Genomic DNA, 24,330 nt, shown 5'->3' with positions numbered 1-24,330 from the left:
TATTTGAGTTTGAATCTCGGCTCTAACCTCATCTTGCAATTGAACTCGAACATCTTCTCTAATGCTATCCACTAACGATTTCTTAGCTTGTTCGACAGCTCTTTGTACCTCTTCTTGCATATTTTCATTATACCTAACTCTCTTAGATTGTGCCTTCTTTCCAGCACCTTTGCCACGAAAATAACCAGACTTTTGGCCAAGTACTTGCAGTAATATGTCATTGCGAGTCATTTGGGATTCATTCTCTTGTGTTTGACATTGAACAACCTCCTCAAGTTGTTCCTGTAATAGATTATCAAAGATTAGATGCCAAAATAATGCATAATGAATTTTAAGAACAATAAGAAAATTTTTTTAACTAACATGGATCTCTTTGGATTTAGGGTCAGACCATACTAATTCTCCTTCTTTATTTTTCTTAGTGTGCTGAATCAACCAAACCTGATCTGGTGGTGCTTTTTCACCTGTTTTTGGGTCCCTCTGAAATGAATCACAAAAAAATAAGTATTTTATTTAGAAGTTTCTAAAATTATGTTAAATCTTTAATTTATTCTAAAAACTTACAGTTGATTCTTCAACTTCAGTATAAGATCGGGTGCCACATGTATGCTTAGTAACTAGCTTTGCCCTATTTGCTGCATTTCGCTTGCTTACTTTCTACAAATAATTGATACATGCAACTAACATCATCTATAAATTCAAAATGATGATGTATATATTTTAAATATAAATTAAACTTTAATTTGCAAAAACTTGAAAAGCATCAGAGCTGAAGTATGAGATCATATATTTCCAATCTTTTGGAGTAACATCTTCAGGAATATTAGCCAACCTCTCCTCATCAGTTCTAAATTTCTTATATAAATTATGCAAGTGATTTCTCCAACCTCTATAAAGTCGTTGTATGGTGGCCAAGACAAAAGCACATAAACGATATTCATTTCTATCATCTTCCATCTTAAACTTCTCCAAGAAGACACAAACAATGTAAATTGTATGTTAATATATATAAATAGAAATAAACAAGATACTAAAATCAATCATAAATATTTAATTTACCTTTACTTGCAGCCACATTCGCTCACCTACTCTATTTGCCACATCTGGCCAATTTTTTGCAGTTAATGGAGCTTGTGTCCTGACAATATAACCACAAAAATTGATAATATCTCTAGCATTTTCTCCTACTGCTCTCAGTATATCATGAGGGATGCTAACTTTCAATGGTCCATTCTTTGTTCTCATATCAACCTTAATACATTTGTAACGCCCACGCACATTCTTACTTGAAACAGTTGCTATAAAAAATAAATTTCAATTAGTATCTGTCATCCCCAACAGTCCTGCATCTGCGTCTTATCAGACAAATCCTCCACTAACATCTGCCTCAGATGGGTTTGGGGCGGTAAGTGGTGACATGGAAATTGAGCAACTTTCAAGCACTTCTGATGCAGTTTCCTCGTCATTGCATCTCCATACAGTGACACAGGTATTTCTACTTTTGAATTAGAAGAAACCAATATTGAAGCCAACATAATCTGGTGTTACATGATATTTAAGTTACCTGAGTTATATCAGTTTATTTATTTCCCTCATAATTTTTCTTCATTGTCAGAATTTCGAATCACTCAATGGTTATTCTGTGAAGACTCTTAGATCTTCAGGTTATGGACCTATGGTGCTAGAATCAGGCCTTAAGACCTTTATAGGCTCTAAACAAAGATTATAAGTGGCATGCAACATGCACAGTATCTGGTATATCATCCTCAACTATATTAGGGAAAAAAGGTATGTAATGGAAGAAATATAAAGAGTAAGTGAAAGGAAATATATAATTAAAAGAATGGAGAAGACAGGAGAGGAGCACAAAGAGGAGTTGACAAAATGGTCTTCAGATTGTCTTGTCAAACGCTGTGATCCTTGCAGCTTGTATAACTAGGCATCACAACTTTCGGTCAAATGAACATGTTGCTTTTATGGTCTGGGCTACCACTAGAAGGCCTGGATACAGATGATACCATATCATCGGAACCTCAAAACCCCTCTAATATCCTTAGATGCTCTCCTTCTCCATAGATCTCCAAAAAAAGATAACGAAATGAAAAGAAAATGATGCAAAAACCAAAGGAAAATGATCAATCTATGAGGGAAAAGGGCATACCTTTGATTTTTTATATCCGTCCTCTGTTTCATCTATTTTTTTGATGTTTTCCCTAGATTTTTCTCTATTTTTTATGAGGCTTAATCAGGTGGGGAGGCTTGGAGCGGCCAAATGGGGAAGACGAGGGGGTTTTGGGCATCTTTCCCATGAAACCAAGAACAATGCACGAAGATTGGTTTCTCAGTGGCAGTTAAGGAAAATTTTCATATTCTCGGGAGTCTCAAGAAGGAAATAATTTTGGTGTGCATATATAACTGTTTGGATGGTGTAAATATATTTTTCATCAATTTTAAAACATATAAGAGTTATAGTTTGTTGGTTAATTTGATGATTAGATTATTAACAGGTTTCAGGTTCAAATCCTCATATCCATTTATTATATTTATTTTTTTAATAAAAATTTATACATACATATATCCATTTTTTTTGATACTTGAAGAAATACGAGTGATGCATTTTTTTTTTTATGAATCTTGATAAGACTCCTAACATTAGAAAAAACAAATTTTAGAGGAAACATTAGAATAGAAATGGCAATTGGGCCATGTCAAGTCAGATACAGATTGGGACGGATAGGTATTGGATCAAACATTTATTACTCTAAATTTGATCTATTTATTAATTATTAAATAGATCAAAATTTCATACTTGAACCCAATCTGTTTAATAAATAGATAAGCCAATCTGATCCATATAATTCATTTATTAAATAAGTCAAGTCATTAAACGGATTAAATATGTTAAGTAGGTTGAGTTAAATAGATCAAAAGTATGTTAAACAGATAACATGGAACATAAAAAATGAAGGAAGATAATATGTTAAATAGGTCAAGTTAAATAGCTATTACATATATGTGGCCAAAATATAACTTGCCTCATTTGAAGGAAGATAACATAGAACATAACAAATAACAAATGCAAGCAAAATAGGGAATATAGTTTCAGAAGTATTTAATTGATTAATTAGTATAGTATCTAAGAATAATATGTATACAAGGGAACTTGTGTTCAAGCCTTCTCATCTCATCTCATCCAATAGGGTAGGGCAACACATCATATACATCAAGGTAGTACAAATGGCAAAAATCAATGAGATACTTATGATGGTATTTTTATCATAGCTCACATGACAACATGACAAACACAGAATACCACAAACATTAAAATTTTCCAAACACAAAAATAGAACGCACTTCAAACTCCATTCATATTTTCAACAACCAAGAGCCTAACTAGGATCTAAACCCCAACACTTTAACACGAATGTTCAAATCTATTTTTTTAATCAGACTGAAATAGTTGAGAGTAATAAGAGAAATTAAATATTCAACAAGCAATTCATAGAATTTTAAGATAGAATAGACTAAACCTACCCATGGTACAATAGAACCTATAACATTGATCTAAAGGAATTTAAAATGCACTGGGAGGCAAAATGATAACGTAGGATCAATGGAATTGCCATGTAGAGTCCTGTTTAAATAAACTAGAAAACAAATTAGGAACTAAAATCTCACCATGGTAGTGTGGGGGAGAGAGAGCGAGTAATAGAGAATAGGCATATCTATACAAAAAGACTTTTGGTATTAGAGTTGGGGTTTTGAGTTCTAACTTTTAATATAGTATAACGGCCTCCTCCAAATCCAATCCAATGTGCACCAGAATATTTTTTCAATGGAGTTATCAATCGGAAGGGTGCCAATTGTGAGTTCTCTCACATCACTACTAATAGGTGTGGGGTTTCTGGGATTGAGTACTTGTGAAGAAGTGGTAAACATGAAGGAGATGAAACGTTTCGTTTCTTCTTCTTCTTATTCCTCTTCTTTTTTTTTTTTTGTTTTTTAGAGGGCAAAGAAAGGGCTTCCAATCAGGGGTTTGGTGCTTAATATTTTTTTGTTTCAGTGACGAGTAAATATTATCATTGAATTTTTTTTTGTGACAAGAAAATATTTTCTGTGACAAGTAATTATTGTCACCGATGCTTTTTAGTGACAGAATTTTAATTCTTGTCAAGAATAATATTTTATTTTTCTAACTAATATTTTAATTTTTTATATTTTTATTTAGTGACAAGTTCTAGTGACAAGAAAAAAAATTTTGTCATCAATAATTAATAATCTATGACAAGGATATTTGTTTATCACTAAAATAAATCAATTGATACTAATCAGTGATGAGCATGATTTCTTGTCATAGAATATTTATTTTCAGTGACAAAAATTTTTTTTGCCATAAAATACTTGCCACTATAGATAAGATTTCTTGTTGTGCCACCAATAGAGCTTATATGTTGGTAATCAGTGAGCTTTGCCAATGAAGATTATATGTTGGTACTCAGTAGATCCTATCAGTGGAGGTTGTGTCCTGATATTTAATGGACCCTGCCAGTGGGAGTTGTGTGTTGGTATTCAGTGGATCTCGCTAATGAGAGTTAAATATTGGTCATAATCATGGCTGTTGAATTATGAGTATTTTGATTTGAATCAGATTTATGATTATATTGTATATAAATATTTGAAAAGATTAGATTTACATTGAGTTAGCATGAAATATATTTTTATATTTATTCACAGTATTATTTTTGAATATTATATAATATCTGAAATATCTAGTTGAAATATTTGTTACTTACTGGGCTGTCAAGCTCATTATCTCTCTTTTTTATTTTTCAGATTCAGATAATTAATTATAAGTATGGACAATAATGTTGGGATTAAGTTTTTAGAGACGAGATTTAGCATTTTCAACTTCATTGAACTTAGATCTATTATTTTATTTTTAGTAAAACTTTATTGGATATAAAATATTTGATTTAATTATTTAAATTTAAATTAAATAATAATTATTTAAATTTTATTTCACTATGATGCATTGATATCATGATAAGATGCCTTGTATGCTTATGGAGAATTTTTCATAAGTATGCAGTGGTTGCTAGGATCCTTGACTCATGATCTCGGGTCAGGGACATGACAGGGATAGTCGATTATTTCATAAAGTTCTTAAGTTGACTTTATATTGGATACAAAGTTTATTAAGTGTATTAACCATTAGATATTTTTGGGTTCGGATATGATTATGGATTTGATTTTAGGGTTGGCAATCGGATCATTTCGGATTATAAATGGGTTGGATCAATGCGGATCGAGTTAGAAAATTATCAATCCAAACCTGTCATGTTTATTAAACAAATCAAAAATTCAAATCTGAACCCGACCTATTTATTAAATAGGTAATCCGATCTGTTTAATTTATGTATTAAATAGGTTAAATTAGGTTAAACAGATTAAATAGATTAAACGGATTAAACAGATTAAACAGATCTAATTAAATGGATCAGAAATAGGTTAAACAGGTTTTAAACAAGTTAAATAGATCTTAAATGGGTTAAACAGGTTAAACAGATCAGATTACATGGGTCAGAAATAGGTTAAATAGGTTATCTGACTTAACCTGATCTGAATATTAAACAGATTAAACGGGTTAAACATGTCAGATATCTAAAATCTAAATTCGATCCAATTATTAAATAGATTAAATAGGTCGATTCGTTTATGACCTAAATCCGTTTAGCCTAAATCTAAACCTATTTATGACGGATCGAATATGGATCGGATTAGCAGGTTGGGTCATATTTTGCCCATCCTATTTGATTTGAGGTTCGATTTTGGGTCAGAAAATTCACTAAAACTGAAACCGAACCCAAAACCAAATGGTTTTTAATTTTTAAAACCATCACCAAAACCATTTCGATTTAATTTTGGTTAAAACTACCCCATTTAGTTTGGTGATGGAAAAAATATTTGGATATCCATCCCTATTAATATCCTTAAATCTTAGGAGGATAATATTATTAGAGACAAGCTTTATTGCTTTCTAAACATAGCATCCCATTATTGAAAGATAGCTATGGTTCTAACAAATTTGATTACCTTCCTATCATGCTTGTGGTTACATCAATGCATTGTCATTATATAATTTTATATTGAAATTATATGAATTCGATTCTTTGGCAACTTGCATACAAATAAAGTATTTCAATGAATATAATAAGAGATTACAGCTGAAATAATTCCACTCATATAGGATTATATTACCAAAAATAAGCTTAATCGCCTCTTATGACAACTCAATGGCTAGGTATGTGTTGATTGGGCATTGATAAATATTCTATATATATGTGATTGGATAGATATATATAGCTTATTGTATCAACCATGCATATCTAGATTTTAATATGTACTATATATAGCTAACCATATATTATTAGAGAATTTCAGAAAAGATCTTCAGCTAATATTAGCGAATATCATGAAATATCGGAGCATATCAAATAGATCTACAGCTGACATACCGTATTAAAGATATAATTAATTGCATATATCGTATATAGTTGATAAGATCTATATATAGAGATCTTTATTCACATAAAGTCGCATCAACTCAACAAATTTCTCTTGGTAATCTTCTTTTGTTACTTTTTTTCTCGACATGAGGATGAATACAATGGTTTTCTTCATCTTTTTCTTATTCCTCGCATCATCGATAGAAGCAAGAAAGCTTTTGAGCATAGAAGGGAAGATAGCAACGTCTGATGTTGCTTCATTTCCAACTGTTTCTTCTCCAAAGAACCAGGGCAATGGAATGAACATTGTTGGTGAGATGCTCTCAACTTTGCACTCCATAGGCATCAACAAACAACCATTCGAATCTACTCCAAGCCCGGGCATGGGCCATCTCCTTCCCCCAAATTAACTTTGTTGGAAGTCCATTGCTTGTCATGTTTGTACTAAGATTCTATTCCTAGTTTATCCCTGTATCTTGTTCCAATTCTAATAAAAAAAATTTATCTTATATTAAAAAAATTCTCTTTGAAATTTTTTTATACTATTATTGTTGATTTAATTGATGTTTATTCTAAATTTTAAGCCGATGCTTTTTATCTTCATTGATCAGTAGCATGCTATTCTATACGACGTAGGAGTCAAGTATAATAGAATACTCTTTGTTTGTGATTTGTTAGATGATTTATCTTATGATTGATCATGGCTTTCGAGAGCATATCTATTTCTATAGATATTTGGCATGGAAGAGTGTTTGTGAGGTCTAATTATGAAGCTTCTAAAAGCAATCTTTCTAGTCTTTTGCATGCCATATTACAAGTAGCATATGTACTATAAGGAGAATAAAATTGTGGCGTTCGAAATGAAGAGAAAGGTAAAAAAAAACAATATAAAAGATCTTATAAACAAATGTTACATCCATTTTGTTTGCATTCTGAAGTTGTTTGTTTTCGTGCGGAGGAGCATCATGTCACTTACAAGTTGTGTTTCAATAGAATATGCCACATCATTTTAAGGATAGTTTTTTTAATATGTCTAATTTGTGGGAATATAGATATGCAATTTGTTTCAGTGCATTGTTAGGTCTTAGCCAGCAGTCCTTATCGAAACGAAATAAGTCCCAAACGGTATCCTAAGAAGGAATAATGATTCAAGGTAGATTGAAATACCTATCAAAGTCGGAACGATGATTGATGCAAGTGGGTGTTCGGATGCCTTGCTTCATGCAGAATCTTGAATATGGGGAGGGGAATGGCTTAAACTTTCAGTCTTAATGAGTATGATAATCCAAAATAGAAGGATGAACACAGGTCATACAGTTTCAAAAATTTTAAAGATACTAAAAAGCTGTCATTCAAATACACATTTTCCTGCGTATCAACGTGAATAGAGGCATCAAAATCAGCACTATCCTTTCTTAATAGCTATTCATGTTTTATCAAAAGGTCAACTCAAATTTCTTTGAGGCACGCTATTCTATCTCTTATTCAAACACACTATTCTCTCTCTCTTTCTCTCTCTCTCATATATATATAACATGTGGTATCCAACAATTCCTTCGCTATTCAAATTGGTTGTCATCTAACAAATTTGTGCTAAAAAGCATAGCCGTAGATGTCCAGTCATGCCTAGCTTTATAGTCACATCAAGGATAGCCGGGGAGCACTTTCTTTTATGTTTCATTATCGTGAGTTTGTGAGATTGTGCAACTAAACAAAAGCTTGTAGCATAATTATCTTCTCAAAAAAGTGAGACTATTTAAATAAACATACTATCAGTTTGCTGATTACAATGACTTGTAAAATGACCAAAATAGCTATAGGATGAGTCACAGCTTGCATTTTTGCCCTTCTTTTTTCTTTTTTTTTTTTTCCGCTGTTAATACTTAATAAGTTATAGCTTTGAAAATCACAGCAATGACACTTACATTATTTTAATCCATTCTTTTACGGATAAAAAATTTATCCATAAAACTATATTTTTTTAAATAATATTTAAACAAAAAAAATAAATTACTCATATTTTTTTGTATTACTATTTTTCTAAATAAGTTACTACGATCTATCCATATTTTTCATAATATTCTTTATCATATAAATATTATTATATATAATAATATAATATTATTATATTATATTATATTAATATATTATATAAATATCTTATATTAGTATAATATAATAATAATATATTATATAGTATTATTATATACAATAATATAGTATAATATATTATATTAATATATACTATTATATATAAAACATATTATGTTATTATCATAGTGTTATATAAATATATATATATTATAATATTATATTATCTTATATTATATTATTATATATCATATAAATATAATATATATTATCTTATATTATATTATTATATATCATATAAATATAATATTTTATTATTATATATTATATTATATTATGATAATATATTATATTATTATAATATTATAATATATTATATTATATTAATATATATGAATACATATGGGAATGTATTATATTATTATAATATATTATTATATATTATAATACTATAATATAATATATTGTTATATTATAATATCATAACATGGTAATATAAAATATTAATATATTATATTATTTTATTATTGTATATTATTATATTATAATGTATTATATCATTATATTATATTATATTATATATTATATATTATATAGTATAACATTTTTGTTAATATAATATATTATATTATATAATATTATTAATATAATAATATAGTGTAATATATTATAAATATCCATATATAATGTAATATATTATATTATTATTATTTATTATTATATTATTATAAAATATTATAGTATAATATAATATATTATATTATATGAATATATATTATTATATAGTAATATATTATATTATTATAGTATTATATTATTATAATATTTTATATAATATTATATTATACTAGTTTATAATCCCATATAATGCATGGGATATAATTTTTTTTGCAGTCTTGTTGAGAGGTTGTACCTTGGAGTGCACTCAAAAGGAATGCATGAAGCATTACTCATGAGTGCTTTATCTAAATAATTAAAAAAAAATTATTTATAAAAATAATTTAATTTTTAACTTATTTACGAAAGTGATGCAAATCGTCTAAAACATCATTCAAAATAGCGTTTTATGATGACCACGTCACTATCCTTTTTCATACCTTTTTCATGTAGACGGCGAAAAAAAAATTATTTCAAATGATATTTTTTAAAACGTCATTTGAAATAATATTTTTAAAAATAAATAATATTTTTGAAAACATCATTTCAAAAAAAAAATTATATCCTTCGTGCCAAAAGAAAGACTCACCTTCCTGGCGTGTGTTCGCCGTTGGATCACCCTCTGCATGGATTTGAAAGCACTCCGAACTATGCCGTTCATCCGTAATCATACGAGCTTCCAGTCGTCCAATGGGGTGATCAAGCAGCGGCGTCCAATCTCACCCTCATCAGATGAGCTGTATAGCTGTAGTGACATGCCTACATCATGAGTCAAAGTTTTCCCCAGTTTTTGGACACAACGGTCCCCTCATGGTCACAGCTTGTTACCCCAGAATCTTTGTTTAATGATAAACATGGAACCACACAGCAGGAGAGAGTCCATAAATACGGTCATGCAGAAGATCAACGATATTTCAGGAATAGAATTATTATCTATTGCACGTAATTTGGGCAATTTAATCTACCGAGTATCGCATCGTCGATTTCAGTAAGGGTAGGCAAAATATAAATTCTTACTCAAAGCATCATTTTTAGGTAATCTTAATCCTGAATATTATTACACTAAGCGTTCAGTACTGTCGATCATGCTATTTCTCCGGTTACAAACTGGATATTCTCCAAAAAGAAAAAGAAAAAAAAAATCCAAGCCAGACATCAGTGGATGAGATATGCAACAATGAGGGCAGCAAGCATAAGCACATAAGCAACCCCTTGATCGACCGTCTTAACTGCATCAAAACAAAAAAAAAAAAGTAATAATATCAGAGTTTAATTCAACATACATGCTTTTTCTGGATCCCAAAAAAAAAAAAGGTCATATAAGTAGCATAATTACCATCGATTTTGGGAGCGTTCAGGGCTGCTATCCTATCTTGGCAAAGGCATGGGTGCAAGAGTGCTGAAGCGAGGACATAAGCAAGAACAAGGATGGGCACTTTCATCGAACTCATCTTCCAATCTTAAGTCTCTGTTGGAGAAGACAACTAAAAGATGAAGTGGATATGAACAACAACAATGCCCTTGGGAGCCATAGAGCGTCTGAGTAACTTGTTCGCAATGGCATATAATATATATAACTCGAGTTATGTTCCGCTAACTCGCGGTTACTCGCGAGCTTAAACTATTCCCACCGGCTTTTCCGAAAGGAATGCCGAAACTCCATTGACTGGCTGACAAGGACGCGGAGCATCGTAAGGGCCCCAAGGATATGCCGTACGAGAGTAACTATAAGAGGCGTCAAATGGGCCGGAATCTACCAACCATTACAGCTGTTGACATCGAGAAATGGATCACCGCTGGGCAGTGACGCGTGTTTAATTATTAATTTTCTAAAAAAAAATAAAAAAATAAAAAAATAAAAATTATAATTTTAAATTTTAAAAAAATAAAAATTTTAATTTTAATTCAAATAAAAATTATCATTTCAAATTAGTATTCTCGTTTTAAATTATCTTTTTAAAAAAATATCTGAAAAAAAATTGATATAAACAAAAAATAAAAAATATCATAAAATATATATATATATAAATTATAATTATAAATTTAAAAAAATAAAAATTTTAATTTTAATTCAAATAAAAATCATCATTTTAAATTACAATCCCTTTTCAAATTAATTTTTTAAAAAAATACCATAAAAGAAGAAAAAAATGAAAAAAATTATAATTTTAAATTTAAAAAAATAAAAATTTTTAATTTTAATTCAAATAAACAACATCATTTCAAATTATTTTTCCCATTTAAAACTATTTTTTTAAAAAAATATCCCAAAAAAATCTTAAAAAATTAAAAAATAAAAAATATCATTAAAAAAATAGAAAAAAATAAAAAATAAAAATTATAATTTTAAATTTAAAAAAATAAAAATTTTTATTTTTATTTTTTAAATTTAAAATTATAATTTTTATTTTTTTCTTATTTTTTTCTTCTTTTATAATTTTTTTAAAAAAATAATTTGAAAAGAGGATTGTAATTTGAAATGATGATTTTTATTTGAATTAAAATTAAAATTTTTATTTTATTAAAATTTAGAATTATAATTTTTATTTTTTTATTTTTTTATGATATTTTTTATTTTTTTTACATCAATTTTTTTCAGATATTTTTTTTAAAAGATAATTTGAAATAGGGATACTAATTTGAAATGATAATTTTTATTTGAGTCAAAATTATAATTTTTATTTTTTTAAAAATTTAAAATTATATATTTTTTTTGAAAATTAATAATTGAACTCGCCACTTCAAATGGCATTTTCAAAAACATCATTTTAAATAATTTTTTAAAAATATCATTTAAAATAATGATTTTATTTTATTTTTTATTTTTTTTATCATCTACGTAGAAAAAGGATGGAAAAAAATAGTGACGTGGCCATCATAAAATATCATTTTGAATGGCATTTTATATGATTTGCATCATTTTAGTAAATAAATTAAAAATTAGATTATTTTTATAAATATTTTTTTTTTAATTATTTAGGTAGAGCACTCCATTACTCATGCTCTGCTTTTTTTTTTTTTGGTACATTGGTAAACATGATTTGCGAATAAAATACAGAACTTACACCATGACCGCATCATATTCCATGTGTTCACACTCTATTCATATCATTTGTTCTTTCTCTTTATAAAAGCACAATAGAAACCACCATCATATCTTCTCGTCTTATTTCTCTCTCCTTTGTTGACACAGAGATATGAATAAGAGTACCAACAACACCAAGCTTTTCTTTCTTTAATCCTCACCCCACAAGCCGACACCCTCTATATCAGGAGCCCGTCACCGCCTCTTACCTCACGTCCGCTCTTCTTTCTTTCTTCACCTTCGTCTCTCTCCAACCCTTCTCCTCCACCACCACCACCACCACCACCTCACCTCCAAACCTCTCCTCCACCTCGACTGCCATGCCGCCACCGCTGCCTCCCATCATCCTTCCCCTGCGGACCCCATCTTTGATGCACTTCTCTTCTATGCCACCTCCTCCTCTCACCCCGACCGCATGGCCAACCTCGACCTCTACGTCGCTGCCGCTGTCCTTCATCGATGCATCCCCTGCAACCTCCTTATCTTCAGCCTTGGCCACGAGTCTCCCTTCTGGCTCGCCCTCGACCACGGTGTTCTTACTGTCTTCCTCGATCACAGCAATCTCCATGCCTCCCCCTTCAAGGACCCGCGCCTCAACCTCCCGGGCCTTGAGATCTCTACCACTGCCTTCCCCACCTACATCTCCGACCTCGGCCCCATTCTCGCCGCCGTCCACCCCGAGGAGGTGAGCCCCCGTGGGCGCTACCGCCCCATCCAGGACCTCCTATTCTCCGATTGTCCTCACGCACTCTCTAACCTTTCCAATCATCTTTATTGCCTTACCTGGATGTTGTCTTCATCGACGGTCCCCCAGGCTACCACCTGGAGGTGCCGAGGAGGGCCGCGGCCATCTTCACAATGGTGGTGAATGGGGAGATAGGGAGAGAGGAGGGGGATGAGGAAGCTACGGGAAGAGTGGGAAGCGGGAGGCCGAAGCGAAAAAAAAAAACAAAAATCTCACTTGGATACGTGGCAGATGTTAGCTTGGGAAAAAATAAGACATAGCGGACGGAGGCTTATCCCTCCATTCTAATATATATACATATAGGTTATATTATGGTTAAGAATATATTAAAAATAAATTAAAAAAATTACTTTTTCGTTGATAGAAAAATAATTTAACGATCTCCTAGGTGAATAAATTTTTTCTCATTTTATGGATAAATGCTATTCATAGAAAAGTAATTTAGCCATCTTGAAAAGTATGATAACATGAATAAGTTGGTCAATAAAAAAATTGATCAATTTTATCATAATATTTATCCACAAAAGAAGATATCCTAATAGTTAATCTATCTAGGTAATTTTGCTGTAAAGGTATAATAACAAATAGTTATTATAACCATGCATGAAACATGCAACAATGACATTGTACTCGAGGAAAAAAGCTAGGGGTGGCTCATCAAAATTTTATCGAGATCAAGAAATGCTATAAAGACAAAATCTGAACTTTGACAATTGGGACAACAACAGGAGAGTATAGCAGCTTTCGAAGCTGGCATAGTTTGACAACAAAAATTGCATCACGTCGTATGGGTGATTTTGGTGAACTAACATCCAACCTACCTTAATTATCCAAATTACTTAGATGGCCAAGTAATATTAGATAATTATACCAAGGATGCTCGTGGATGCATAATATCAAATTGTATGAACATATCATTATTTATAAATGGGGATATATATGAGTCAAACTATTTGCGAGCTATTCAAATTTGATTTGAGTCTAAATTTAACTCGATTATCAAGCTCGAATAATTTTTCGAGTCAAGTTCGAATAGTAAAATGCTTAGCTCGAAAGCTCACGAATTTATTCAAATTTATATATATATTTTTGATAATATTATTTTTATTTATAATAGTTATATATAAATATATATATTATTAATAAATTAAGATTCAATTTCAAGCTTAAATTCGAATTCAATTTTGATCTTGACTTGTTGTTTGGTTGATATTCGAGTTAGATCGAATTAATCTCAAATATTATCTATTTTTTATTAAGTTGAATTTGAATTAGAAATATCAAATTTTAATTAATTTCGAGTTTAATTTTAAATTTAAATATTTTAAACCGTATTGTGCACGAGCTTTTAATTATTTGACTCGATTTGGCCCAATTACATCTCTGCTCACAGGTCGTGGTGCGGTAGGTTCGCACCACTGCCACCGGCTCCTTGCACGGCTCGCGTTTCCTCCTACGGAAGTCGGTCAGGTCACCGAAACGTATACCCGTTTTCCACACTTCCACACCTCTTTTGGGGGCCCAACATGAGTGCAGCCTATATCCTGTTCGACGAGAGAATTGGCGAAATACACGGCATCGGCGCGGGATTGTCGACAAATCGCCAATCCACTCATGACACGTGGAAATAGATAATTTGGTACGAGAGTTGGGCCTCAAAGGATTTTTCAGGAAAAAAGGAAAGAAAGCCGCTGCCACCGACGTCGGGTAGAACTTACGCCCCCCACGTAGCCACGTCAGCTATCGCTTTTGCCAGATGCCCCCCCTCCCTCCGCGCATGCCGGTGCCCAAATCCAAACGCCGAACCCTCTTCTCTTCGCCAAGTCCCGTTGTCAGTTGTCTCTCCCACCCTAATCCCTCACTCCCTCTCCCAATCCTTCTCAAACCCCACTCGATACGCATCGAGGAATCTAGGCTTCCTCGCGTTACTCGCCACCATGAATATTTTCCGGCTCGCTGGCGACATGACCCACCTCTTCAGCGTCCTTGTACTGCTGCTCAAGATCTACGCCACCAAATCTTGCTCAGGTTCTACGGTTTTTACATCCGAATAGAAATCTGCCTATTTTTTCTGATTTTTCTCTGATTTTATGGTCATTTTTTTGATCTGGGGGCAGGGGTCTCGCTCAAGACGCAGGAGCTGTATGCTTTGGTGTTCTTGACCCGGTACTTGGATCTGTTCACGGATTTCATCTCGGTGTACAACTCGGTGATGAAGGTGGTGTTCATCTCGAGCTCGGTCGCCATCGTGTGGTGCATGAGGTACCATCCCTTGATGCGGCGGACGTATGACAAGGATCTGGACACCTTCCGGCACTTCATTCTTGTGGGCGTGAGCTTTATCTTGGCGCTGCTCTTTCATGATCGATCCACATTTCGGGAGGTAGTTCGATTTGTCCTTTTTCTTTCCTCGGAGTTTAATCCGATTTTGTTTCCAGTGAACTTTGTGGAGCTCTTATTTGTTATAACACGATTAGGGTTTTCTATTATATAAATTTTGTGCCCTTATCATATTGCTCAGTGTCAAAAAGCCAGAATAGTACTTCAATAATAACAAGAAGAAATTAGTCTTATTTATTTTGCTTGTCGAGTTTTATGTCTTGTTGGTCGTTGGTATTGTCATTCTCTAGATTATGTGATTTTATCTTGCGGCATAAGGACTAGAATAGTTTTATTTTAGTTCTATCTTACAGTGGTGCAGCCTGAGCCACCGAAGCTTACTGATGATAATGTTGATCGTCATGCAAATGAAGATATGTCTATTTATGGAAAAAAAATTCAATGTGCGTCAGTTTTTCGAGCATCATAAATTTTTGAGGAGAAATCTGTTAAGGGTTCTGGAAAGTGAGTCATTAATGTGGGAAGATAGAGGTTAGGGAAATATATTGACAGATCAACTTTAGGAGCTTGGATTTACTCAAAAAACTTTGGCGGCTTGGATTGGTCAAGTGAGCAAATTCTTCAAGGTCATAATGTGGTGGATGTTCTCATGAGGAGATAAATCACCTTTTATTTTTTTCTCTTTTAATTGATCTGGAGATTGAAGCTATGAGGTATCAAGTATTGGTTAGTATTCCAAGTAACATAGGAAACTTTGGTAAGAACAGATGTCTGTGAAATAGTAGGCAGAAATGTTAAACATTGGGATCCAGCTTTCTTTCGTTGTCCCTTGTTATGACCTTGTGGGTGCACCTTTCCTTCATACCAGTGGTTTTCCCCCTTTTTTGGGGTTCACTATATCTTCTTCCTCATGAGCTTTCATTATGTGCTAAAAGAACTCTTTGGTACCATATCTGACAAATTTGAGAAAAATGCAAATTTCACTGCATATTCTGCATGAAGTAGAACATATGAGACTCTACTTACATGATGTACCACCTACTTGTTTGTTTTGTCCAATGTATGCTTGTTTAGTGTATATACATGTCCATGTTTTATACCTTTATAGTTTATGATTTGGTAAATATAATTGTTTGGATTCTGACATGTGGGTGCACCTGCTTCCAGAATTGTGATCTGGTGGTCATAATCAGTAGTTACAGTATATGATAACTGATAATCCAATGATTGCATTGAAAAGAGGAAAGCAATTGTAGGCCCTCCTTGCTGAAATAATCGTGCTGATGATAGTTATCTGCCTGACAATGCTGCTGATGAACCTGATTTATAGCACGGATCTCAGGTTAAATAGAACACATTTGTGTAGCCCTACTGAAAAATCATCTAGTTGACCGGCCGTGTTCCGCAGAGGCAGATGTCTGTTACTTTTTAATAGTTATTTTTGACCCAATATCTGTTCAGCATCTTGTCATGCAGATTAGCAACGTTTGCTGAAAAATAGTGTCAGTTGGAACACTGCTGCCCATAAATGTGCAGCATCTAGGATGCCAGAAAAGAAAAAAAGAGCTATAGGGCAAGAGTGGAAAAGAAAGAAGGAATGCAAAGTGGTAAATCATGCAAGATCTCTTCATAAGTTCATATATTAGCTTTTCATCAGAGTCGACAACACAGAGCTCTATGGAGTTCAGGAAAGGAGGATGACAGATTAGTGGTGCAAGATTCTTTTGAAATTGGTCACATAAGTGTTAGGTATTAGCTCTTGTGTTGTCATGCTATAAAATGGATGCTCCAGTACATTGAGGCTCCCACCATTGCGGTGTTTGGAGAGGATCAGATATGTGTAGGCTTAACTCCGTGCATGGAGGGGCTATCATTCCATGTTTCGAACCCATGACCTTCAGGTCAATATGGAGCAACCTTTTCTCATTGCTAATAGTCATTCTCCATTAAACATTACCTTGCTCTTTGCTATAAAATGCTTTACTGATTTTGTTTGAGGTCTCGAGTTTGAATAAGGCCAGAAGAGCAATGGGATATCCCTTTTGTCCAAAGTTTATTTTCATAAGTCAACAGTTTGTTTTTCTGTTTTATATTTTAGTAATGTGTAACCAGATTTTAAAAGCCTATGCCTATCATGACTTGTTTCTTGTGTTTTCAAAATAAATAAACATTTCTTTTATAATATTCATTAAACTGAAAATATAATCATGAACAACTATAGAAGCCCCTAGAATGAGTAAAGTTAATTTTTCTTGACATAATAAAAGCTGCTTCTTCATTTTTTATTGTTCTCTAACTTGGAGCACTGATTGTCAGTTCCATGGTGCATTTATTGTTCAATTTCCAGGTATTCTGGGCATTCTCCATATACTTAGAGGCAGTGGCAATTCTTCCTCAGTTAGTTTTGCTACAGAGAAGTGGAAATGTGGATAATTTAACTGGACAATATGTATTCTTTCTTGGGTATGATTCTAACATGCTTGCTTTCTTTCTTTAATTAATAACTCATTCATGTTTTCTTGTAAAAATCTTGTTTCTACTCCTTTTTTAAAAAAAACTTCAAAATGATTTTGATGTCAATGTATCAGCTTATAAGATCCTGGAAATACTAATATATTCGTGTACGTTAATATGGTATTGTTATATTTGAGAATCTACAGAAAATTGAAGTTTTGTCAAGGTTTTTTAGAAATGACTTGTCTGCTAGCAAAACTCAAAGGTTAATGTCTATACATAATGCATTTATCATCATAGATGGTCGCCTAAAATGCAAGGTTTTGAAATGGCTTAAATATAATGCTCTCATATTTGAAGGTAGTTCTGAAAATGTATGCTTTAGAATTGCATGTCTAACTTTTAATGGTTCTTGGCTTCTGATGTACTTAAATATGTTGAAATCAAATCATGCTGAATTGCGGTGTAACTAAATTTTTGGTTTTTTTAGTCCTATTAATGTATTTCATTTCCTATCTATGAAAGGCAACACCGTCTTAAGGGGACATAAGGGTTCCCAAAATTTATTGCTGGTAAATGTGCCTGATAAAGTGATATGCAGAAGCAGCTGGAGCTAAATCATTTTCAAAACTATTCTGCTTGATATTCAGTTGTTTAACCATGCAGGACCCTTACATATGTATAAAAGAGGGATGTGTATATGTGAGTTATTGAAGCAACCAGATATTTTATTTACTTGATCATCTCAATTTCTAGCCCATAATTATTCCGACCTCTTTACCATAAACTTGTCATAAGAACTTCTAAACATGAAATACAACTTAGTTATCTGTTGTATTTTATATACACAATCCTAGGTTTGCAAGTGTTCTTCTATTTTTTCACAACTGTTGTCTTACATCCTTTTAAACCACACTTAATTACTACTACTTCCATATTTCCTTCAGACAAGCTTCTTAACCAATCTCATTATATTTCATGCTGAACTAAATAGAATGATCGCTTCTTTCTTTAAGTCATCATCTTTTGCTTTCTGGAGCCACGGTATATGCTTGCACTCTTATTTCTAACACAAAAATGCAATTAAGAGAATTGGTTTTCTAAATGCAACAAAATCCAACTGAAGATATATTTGACCATTAAGACTAACTAGGTAAGTGGAAAGAAAATTTAACTGTTTGTCCAATTTTCATAATTGCAGACAAAAGCTATCACTTGGTTCTGTATCTCGCCTAGGCCGGCTTATTAGTACACATAGCATGCAATCACATTTAAAAAATATCTAATTTTTGCAATAAATTTTTGATGGTTAAAATATGAATGCATACCCACATGCTGTCACAGCTTTAGGAAACGAATAATGTTATATTGATAGCACCCTCTAACCTGCACTTGTTTCTAATTTAAGAGAAGTAATTGTAAATTAGTAAATTTATTGCTGAAATCTTGGATTAGATGTTAGAGATAAGTAATCTGCATATTGTATGGTACAAATTGATGATCTCACAGGAGTCCTAGAAACCGGCAGAAAGATAGTGGATGTGCTGATTGAGGATGAAGCAATGTGGACATAATTTAATTGGTGCAAACATGTATGTTCATGATTGAGGAGGCCTTGGTGACAAAAAGGGGCTTTGTGTTGTGGTAGGGAGGACTAGATCTAGCATAACATGTTAAGAATCAAGAGAAATGATTTAAATTGGATGACTGTGTCAATGGATGCAGCTCATTTAAATTGTTTAATGTCATATAGCTCGACATAAGTAGTTGAGAAAAGTCATGATAGTTATGGTTGTAGAATTGGCTAACTGGGTTAAGTATTGGATATCTAACTTTATGGTTCTGGAGGGTGGATGCATAGATACCGTAATGGTTAATGTTGTACGGTTATGATGTTTTGCATATAGATATCCACCTTAGGTTGTATTGGCATGCCTTGCTATCTCACAGTGAGTCAATGCCTTCATAATGCTACTATGATTAGATCCTTAACCATCCAATCTTGTCCCAACTATCTAAAGTTGGATATGTCAGTCCTTATTCACCAACTTTTCCTATTAGTATGCCTTTACTCATATATGCATGAGAATGGTTTTGAAACTGAAAATTAAGACAGTATCCTGATTATGAAAAATTTACAAGCACTTGCTTTCATATACTAATGTTTAGAAGGAATGTATATGAGGATGGTAGATCTGAAAATGCAAGATGCCCCTTCTTTATTAAATATCCTTCAGTCATCTTTGAAAACAGTTTACTTTCAATTATCCACTTATCTATAGGGATTTCAAGCCGTATATCCTCAGGCTTTATGATTCTAATCGTCAATCACTTGCTATCATTTTTACACTTGACCATCAGGCAATTTTCAAGGCTTGTAAGCTCAAGTCTCTTTGGCAAGGAGGAGATGAAGGATCACAAATGCCCACCAACCCATGCATGTTTAGACTTGCACTTAGATATCAGGGTTTTTTTCCTCATATAATTGGGTCACATTCAGTTTGAGTGATTGTTATTTTTATTGAATCACATAATTTTTTCTCATGTCTATGTATCAAAATTTAAATGTCTTGTATTGTGCTTGCATAAGTTAGGACTGATAGGGCATGCATACTGTATGAAGTATCAGTGTGCACTGACTCAGGGTATCAGAAGAATTGTTAAACGTTATCCCAAAGATAACATTGAAATACACCAAGTAAATGAAAACCTTCTATGTAGGCTACATTTTATTAGTTTAAGAACTGGCATAAATACTGACACAAGCCAGCATTATGTTAATCAAACCAAGAGAAGTAAAAATGGAGTTTTGATTTTAAGGTGTTACGCAGTAACCATATGATTTTTTTTTAAGGTGCTAGGTTTATTGAATTTATTTTAAAGGAGCACCTGTATATCTCCATAAGACACTTGATTATTGTCTTCCATACCACCCATACCATTCCGATAGGGTGTATTGTACTGTACTGACATTGGATATGTTGTTTGTTACTACTGAACCGCGTATTGACACTGTAATAGGATGATACTGATATTAAGATGGCAAACCTTGCACTTGATTCTTATTAGCCATGCATAAGTCTTCGAAGAATCCATGGATTGATGTAAATATCCACAGTCATTAAAGTGGAAAACAAAAATCAACTGCTTTCTTCCACCTTGTCTCTTCCAAACTCCTCTTGGATTATGATATAGCTTGGTACCTCTTTTTGGGGAGAGTATTCTGAAGTAGAGCTACTTGAATGAAAAAAATCATTCATAAGTTTAGACAATGGTCAGTTCATAACATGATCATTTGTAGTGATGTACCACTACTGTATATTATGCTATGACCTGACATGGACTGGTATATGCCCTAACAGATGCATGTGATCTGGCTTCCCTTTGCCATGGGGCATCCTATGTGTGGTACAACATGGTATGATATGGATCAGCATTTGGATCCTTGACCAGAACTTTATTTCTTTTGCCTCTTAATCAAGGGTCTTAAATTTAGCATCTAGATCTCATCTCTTATGTCATACTATGTTATTTATGAAGAAGTCAAAACAGTACTTCAAGTATATAAAAGAAACGATAGGAAAAATTTGTAAGATATGGATTCTAGTACTGAAGGCACTTTCCTTTCTGAGATGAGAACAATCAAATTAACCTAGGATTTAGCAATGCAAAAGATCTGTGAATCCTTGGAGCTTCATCCCTTAATAGACGCAAAACAGTTGTCCTAATTCATCCTGACAATGGAGCTTTTAAAATCAACCATGCAGAATTACCACCTTGGAAATTAACCTACCTTGAACAGCATGATTAACCACACTAGTATTATAACTTTTTTCAACGGCTCCTAGAAAAATGCATAAAAAGATATTGATATTGGTGAAGATGAGAGTTTATATTGGTCCGTTATCAGTACATCAGAACCTTTCACAGGTATCTAATTTTAAGTCATGAAGACATTTGAGTGCTTTTGGCAGTTGGAGGAAAAGATAGATGTGCTCCTCTACTAAGTTCCGTGTCCATTCATTGGGCTAGGGTGGAGGGTTAATACATCCATAATTTCAATTGACAATTGGTTGATACGCATCTCAGTAATTAATTATACATGGGCATGTTGGCTGTTATAGGTTCCTTGCAAATTGACTTGCAGCTCACGTAATATATCCTGAACCATGGACAACTTTTGCATGGTTGTGAAGTTGCCTGAGTTTTATCATCTAAAAATTGACAATTGATATAAGAAGCCATAACTGCTGCAGCTTGAAGTGGAGGAATTTTTTCCTTGATAAGTCATACTTTTTAAGCTTATAATTGTTGGGGACGCTTATAGTTCTAGAATCACTTATATTGCTAATTTGACTCTCAGCAGAATGATCGCTTTTTATCTTTGCATTGTAACACCACCTTGTGCATAACCATCAGCCTCATATATGATGTCCAATATATTGTACATTAACATGCTTGATTTAACTCAAGGGCCACTTTTGTCTCCAACCTCATAAATCTTGCTATGGTAAAGAGTTTCTTTTTGTTTTGGAACATTTTTTCATCCAGCCTATCCAAGAGGAGCTTTTGTCTTCTGAATCAAACATTTTAAATGCTCAAAACTAATTCTCTCTACATTTCTATGTGCATTTTAATTTATAGCTATTGATTCTGTACTTTTATGTGATTAATAGGCTGGTCTTTTTGCCATGCTTGAATTGGAATATTGTATTGTTTAATGTGCATTGTGCTAAAAAAACCAACCCCATATAATGGGAAAAGGCTAGAATGCCTTCCCCAGATAGGCATATACTTCAAAAACATTTCATATGCTTGGATTGCCAAAGATTGATTGATCACATAGTTAGGAATTTGGGAAACAGCTTGTTGATTATGATTATAGTTATGTACTGCACCCGCAGGTGATCATAACTTTTCTATCCTCTCCATTTGTCTCTCACATAATTAAAATGGTTTAGCGGACAAACCTTGCACATTAGTTATACGTGGGGACAGTTCTTTTGTTTGCACTTACCATCCTGCAGCTTGATTGAATCTATTTGTTAGATTGGCTGATCTCTTTTACTTTGTTCATCAGGGCTTACCGTGCATTTTACATTCTCAACTGGATTTATCGTTACTTCACAGAGGTTCATTACAGTCGTTGGATACGTAAGTTACTATGTTAGAGAAATTTGATCAACCTTTGATGTAAGTAATTGTACCCTAACTTTTGTTTATTTTCCAGCTTGGATTGCCGGTTTTATTCAGACAGCTCTTTATGCTGATTTCTTCTATTACTACTTTATAAGGCAAGTGCCTCATGATCACCGATATACTGTGCTTTAGATCTACTAGGTCTCATGAAAGCAATCAGTGATTTTTGTTATTGATGCTTACAGTTGGAAAAACAATGCAAAGCTTCAGCTCCCTGCTTGAGCTATTTGCCGGTACAGGTCATTCTGCATGCTGCTGCATAGTAAACAATCTGAAATCTATTGGACATCTGAGTTGAATGATGCAGTAAAATATGGAGGAGGAAATTGTGCAAATGATTGACCCTGATCCCCATTACTGCATGATTATACAATGTTGTTAAAGATTGTACTGATTCTAGTTGTCATACCTTTTCTCTTACTCTTTGTTCATACTTATGAAAGCTAACAAACTGCTAATTTCATAGAGGCCAGTTTGCATGTATTCAGAACATATATTGATATATGAAACAAAGCTTTTTGTTCTAGTTGCTCATCCTTTCAATTGGGAATCTACCCCTTTTGAGAACACATGACCTGTGAATATTCTTATCGTTTTGAGCAATTTAGCCCCTCATGCAAAGACATAATAATATTCAGAAGCCAGTATGTTTTTGGCGTTCATCCAGGGCCTTTATATCAGAAGAAAACTTATGCATCATTTGAATAGAAAAAGTGAAGTTGTAAAGATCAGAAAAAAGTAGCATAGTGACAGCTGATGCTAGCGATGGTGTTTGTTATCATGTACCGCTGAGATCGGATTAAGCATAATTTGACCTATTCTCGGTAGCGGTTTGACTAAGACTTGAGTTCTTGGTTCCTGTTTCTCCTGCTTAAACTTCAAAAGTGCAGTTGACGGTGCATACGTCCGTTGGGAGCTTAAACCATGCAGGTGTTAGGTGAAAGCATCCAAATGAAGTGACCAGGTAGGCTGCATCACATACAAGCATGTTCAGATTTCTCGTTGGTCAGAATTAAATTTGTTTAAAAAAATCTGTTGATTTCGGGCCAGTCCACTTCAAAAACCAACCCTGGATATAAGCCTAGCTAGCCTGTAAGCTTATAATCTAACTGATTGTAAGGCCCAGTCCACAAATCCAGTGAAATGTCAAGTCCATTTATCCAAACTGATGCTTACTCTTATTTTTTTGCAATGAAGTTCATATCGAATTTTGGGCGAAATGATACCGACAAGTGATTATACCAAAATAAGAT

The 24,330-nt window shown here is 32.9% G+C and overlaps 1 protein-coding gene and 1 pseudogene across 1 annotated transcript; both read left to right on the top strand.

Annotated features, from left to right (window-relative positions):
• Positions 1 to 12,451: 12,451 nt before the first annotated feature.
• On the top strand, positions 12,452 to 13,344 carry LOC105042007 (protein IRX15-LIKE-like; annotated as a pseudogene).
• A 1,488-nt stretch (positions 13,345 to 14,832) lies between these two features.
• Positions 14,833 to 23,603, top strand: LOC105041412 (ER lumen protein-retaining receptor A). Its single transcript, XM_010918385.4, has 6 exons — positions 14,833 to 15,112; positions 15,202 to 15,467; positions 17,772 to 17,887; positions 22,959 to 23,032; positions 23,109 to 23,172; positions 23,263 to 23,603. Exons 1-6 carry the CDS (start codon positions 15,022 to 15,024, stop codon positions 23,297 to 23,299), a joined length of 648 nt encoding a protein of 215 aa, XP_010916687.1. The 5' UTR covers positions 14,833 to 15,021; the 3' UTR covers positions 23,300 to 23,603.
• The last annotated feature ends 727 nt before the right edge of the window (positions 23,604 to 24,330 follow it).

This window comes from Elaeis guineensis, chromosome 2 (genome assembly GCF_000442705.2).
Source record: "Elaeis guineensis isolate ETL-2024a chromosome 2, EG11, whole genome shotgun sequence".
Taxonomy (NCBI): Eukaryota; Viridiplantae; Streptophyta; class Magnoliopsida; order Arecales; family Arecaceae; genus Elaeis; species Elaeis guineensis.
This window is presented reverse-complemented; position numbering and strand designations above follow the sequence as displayed.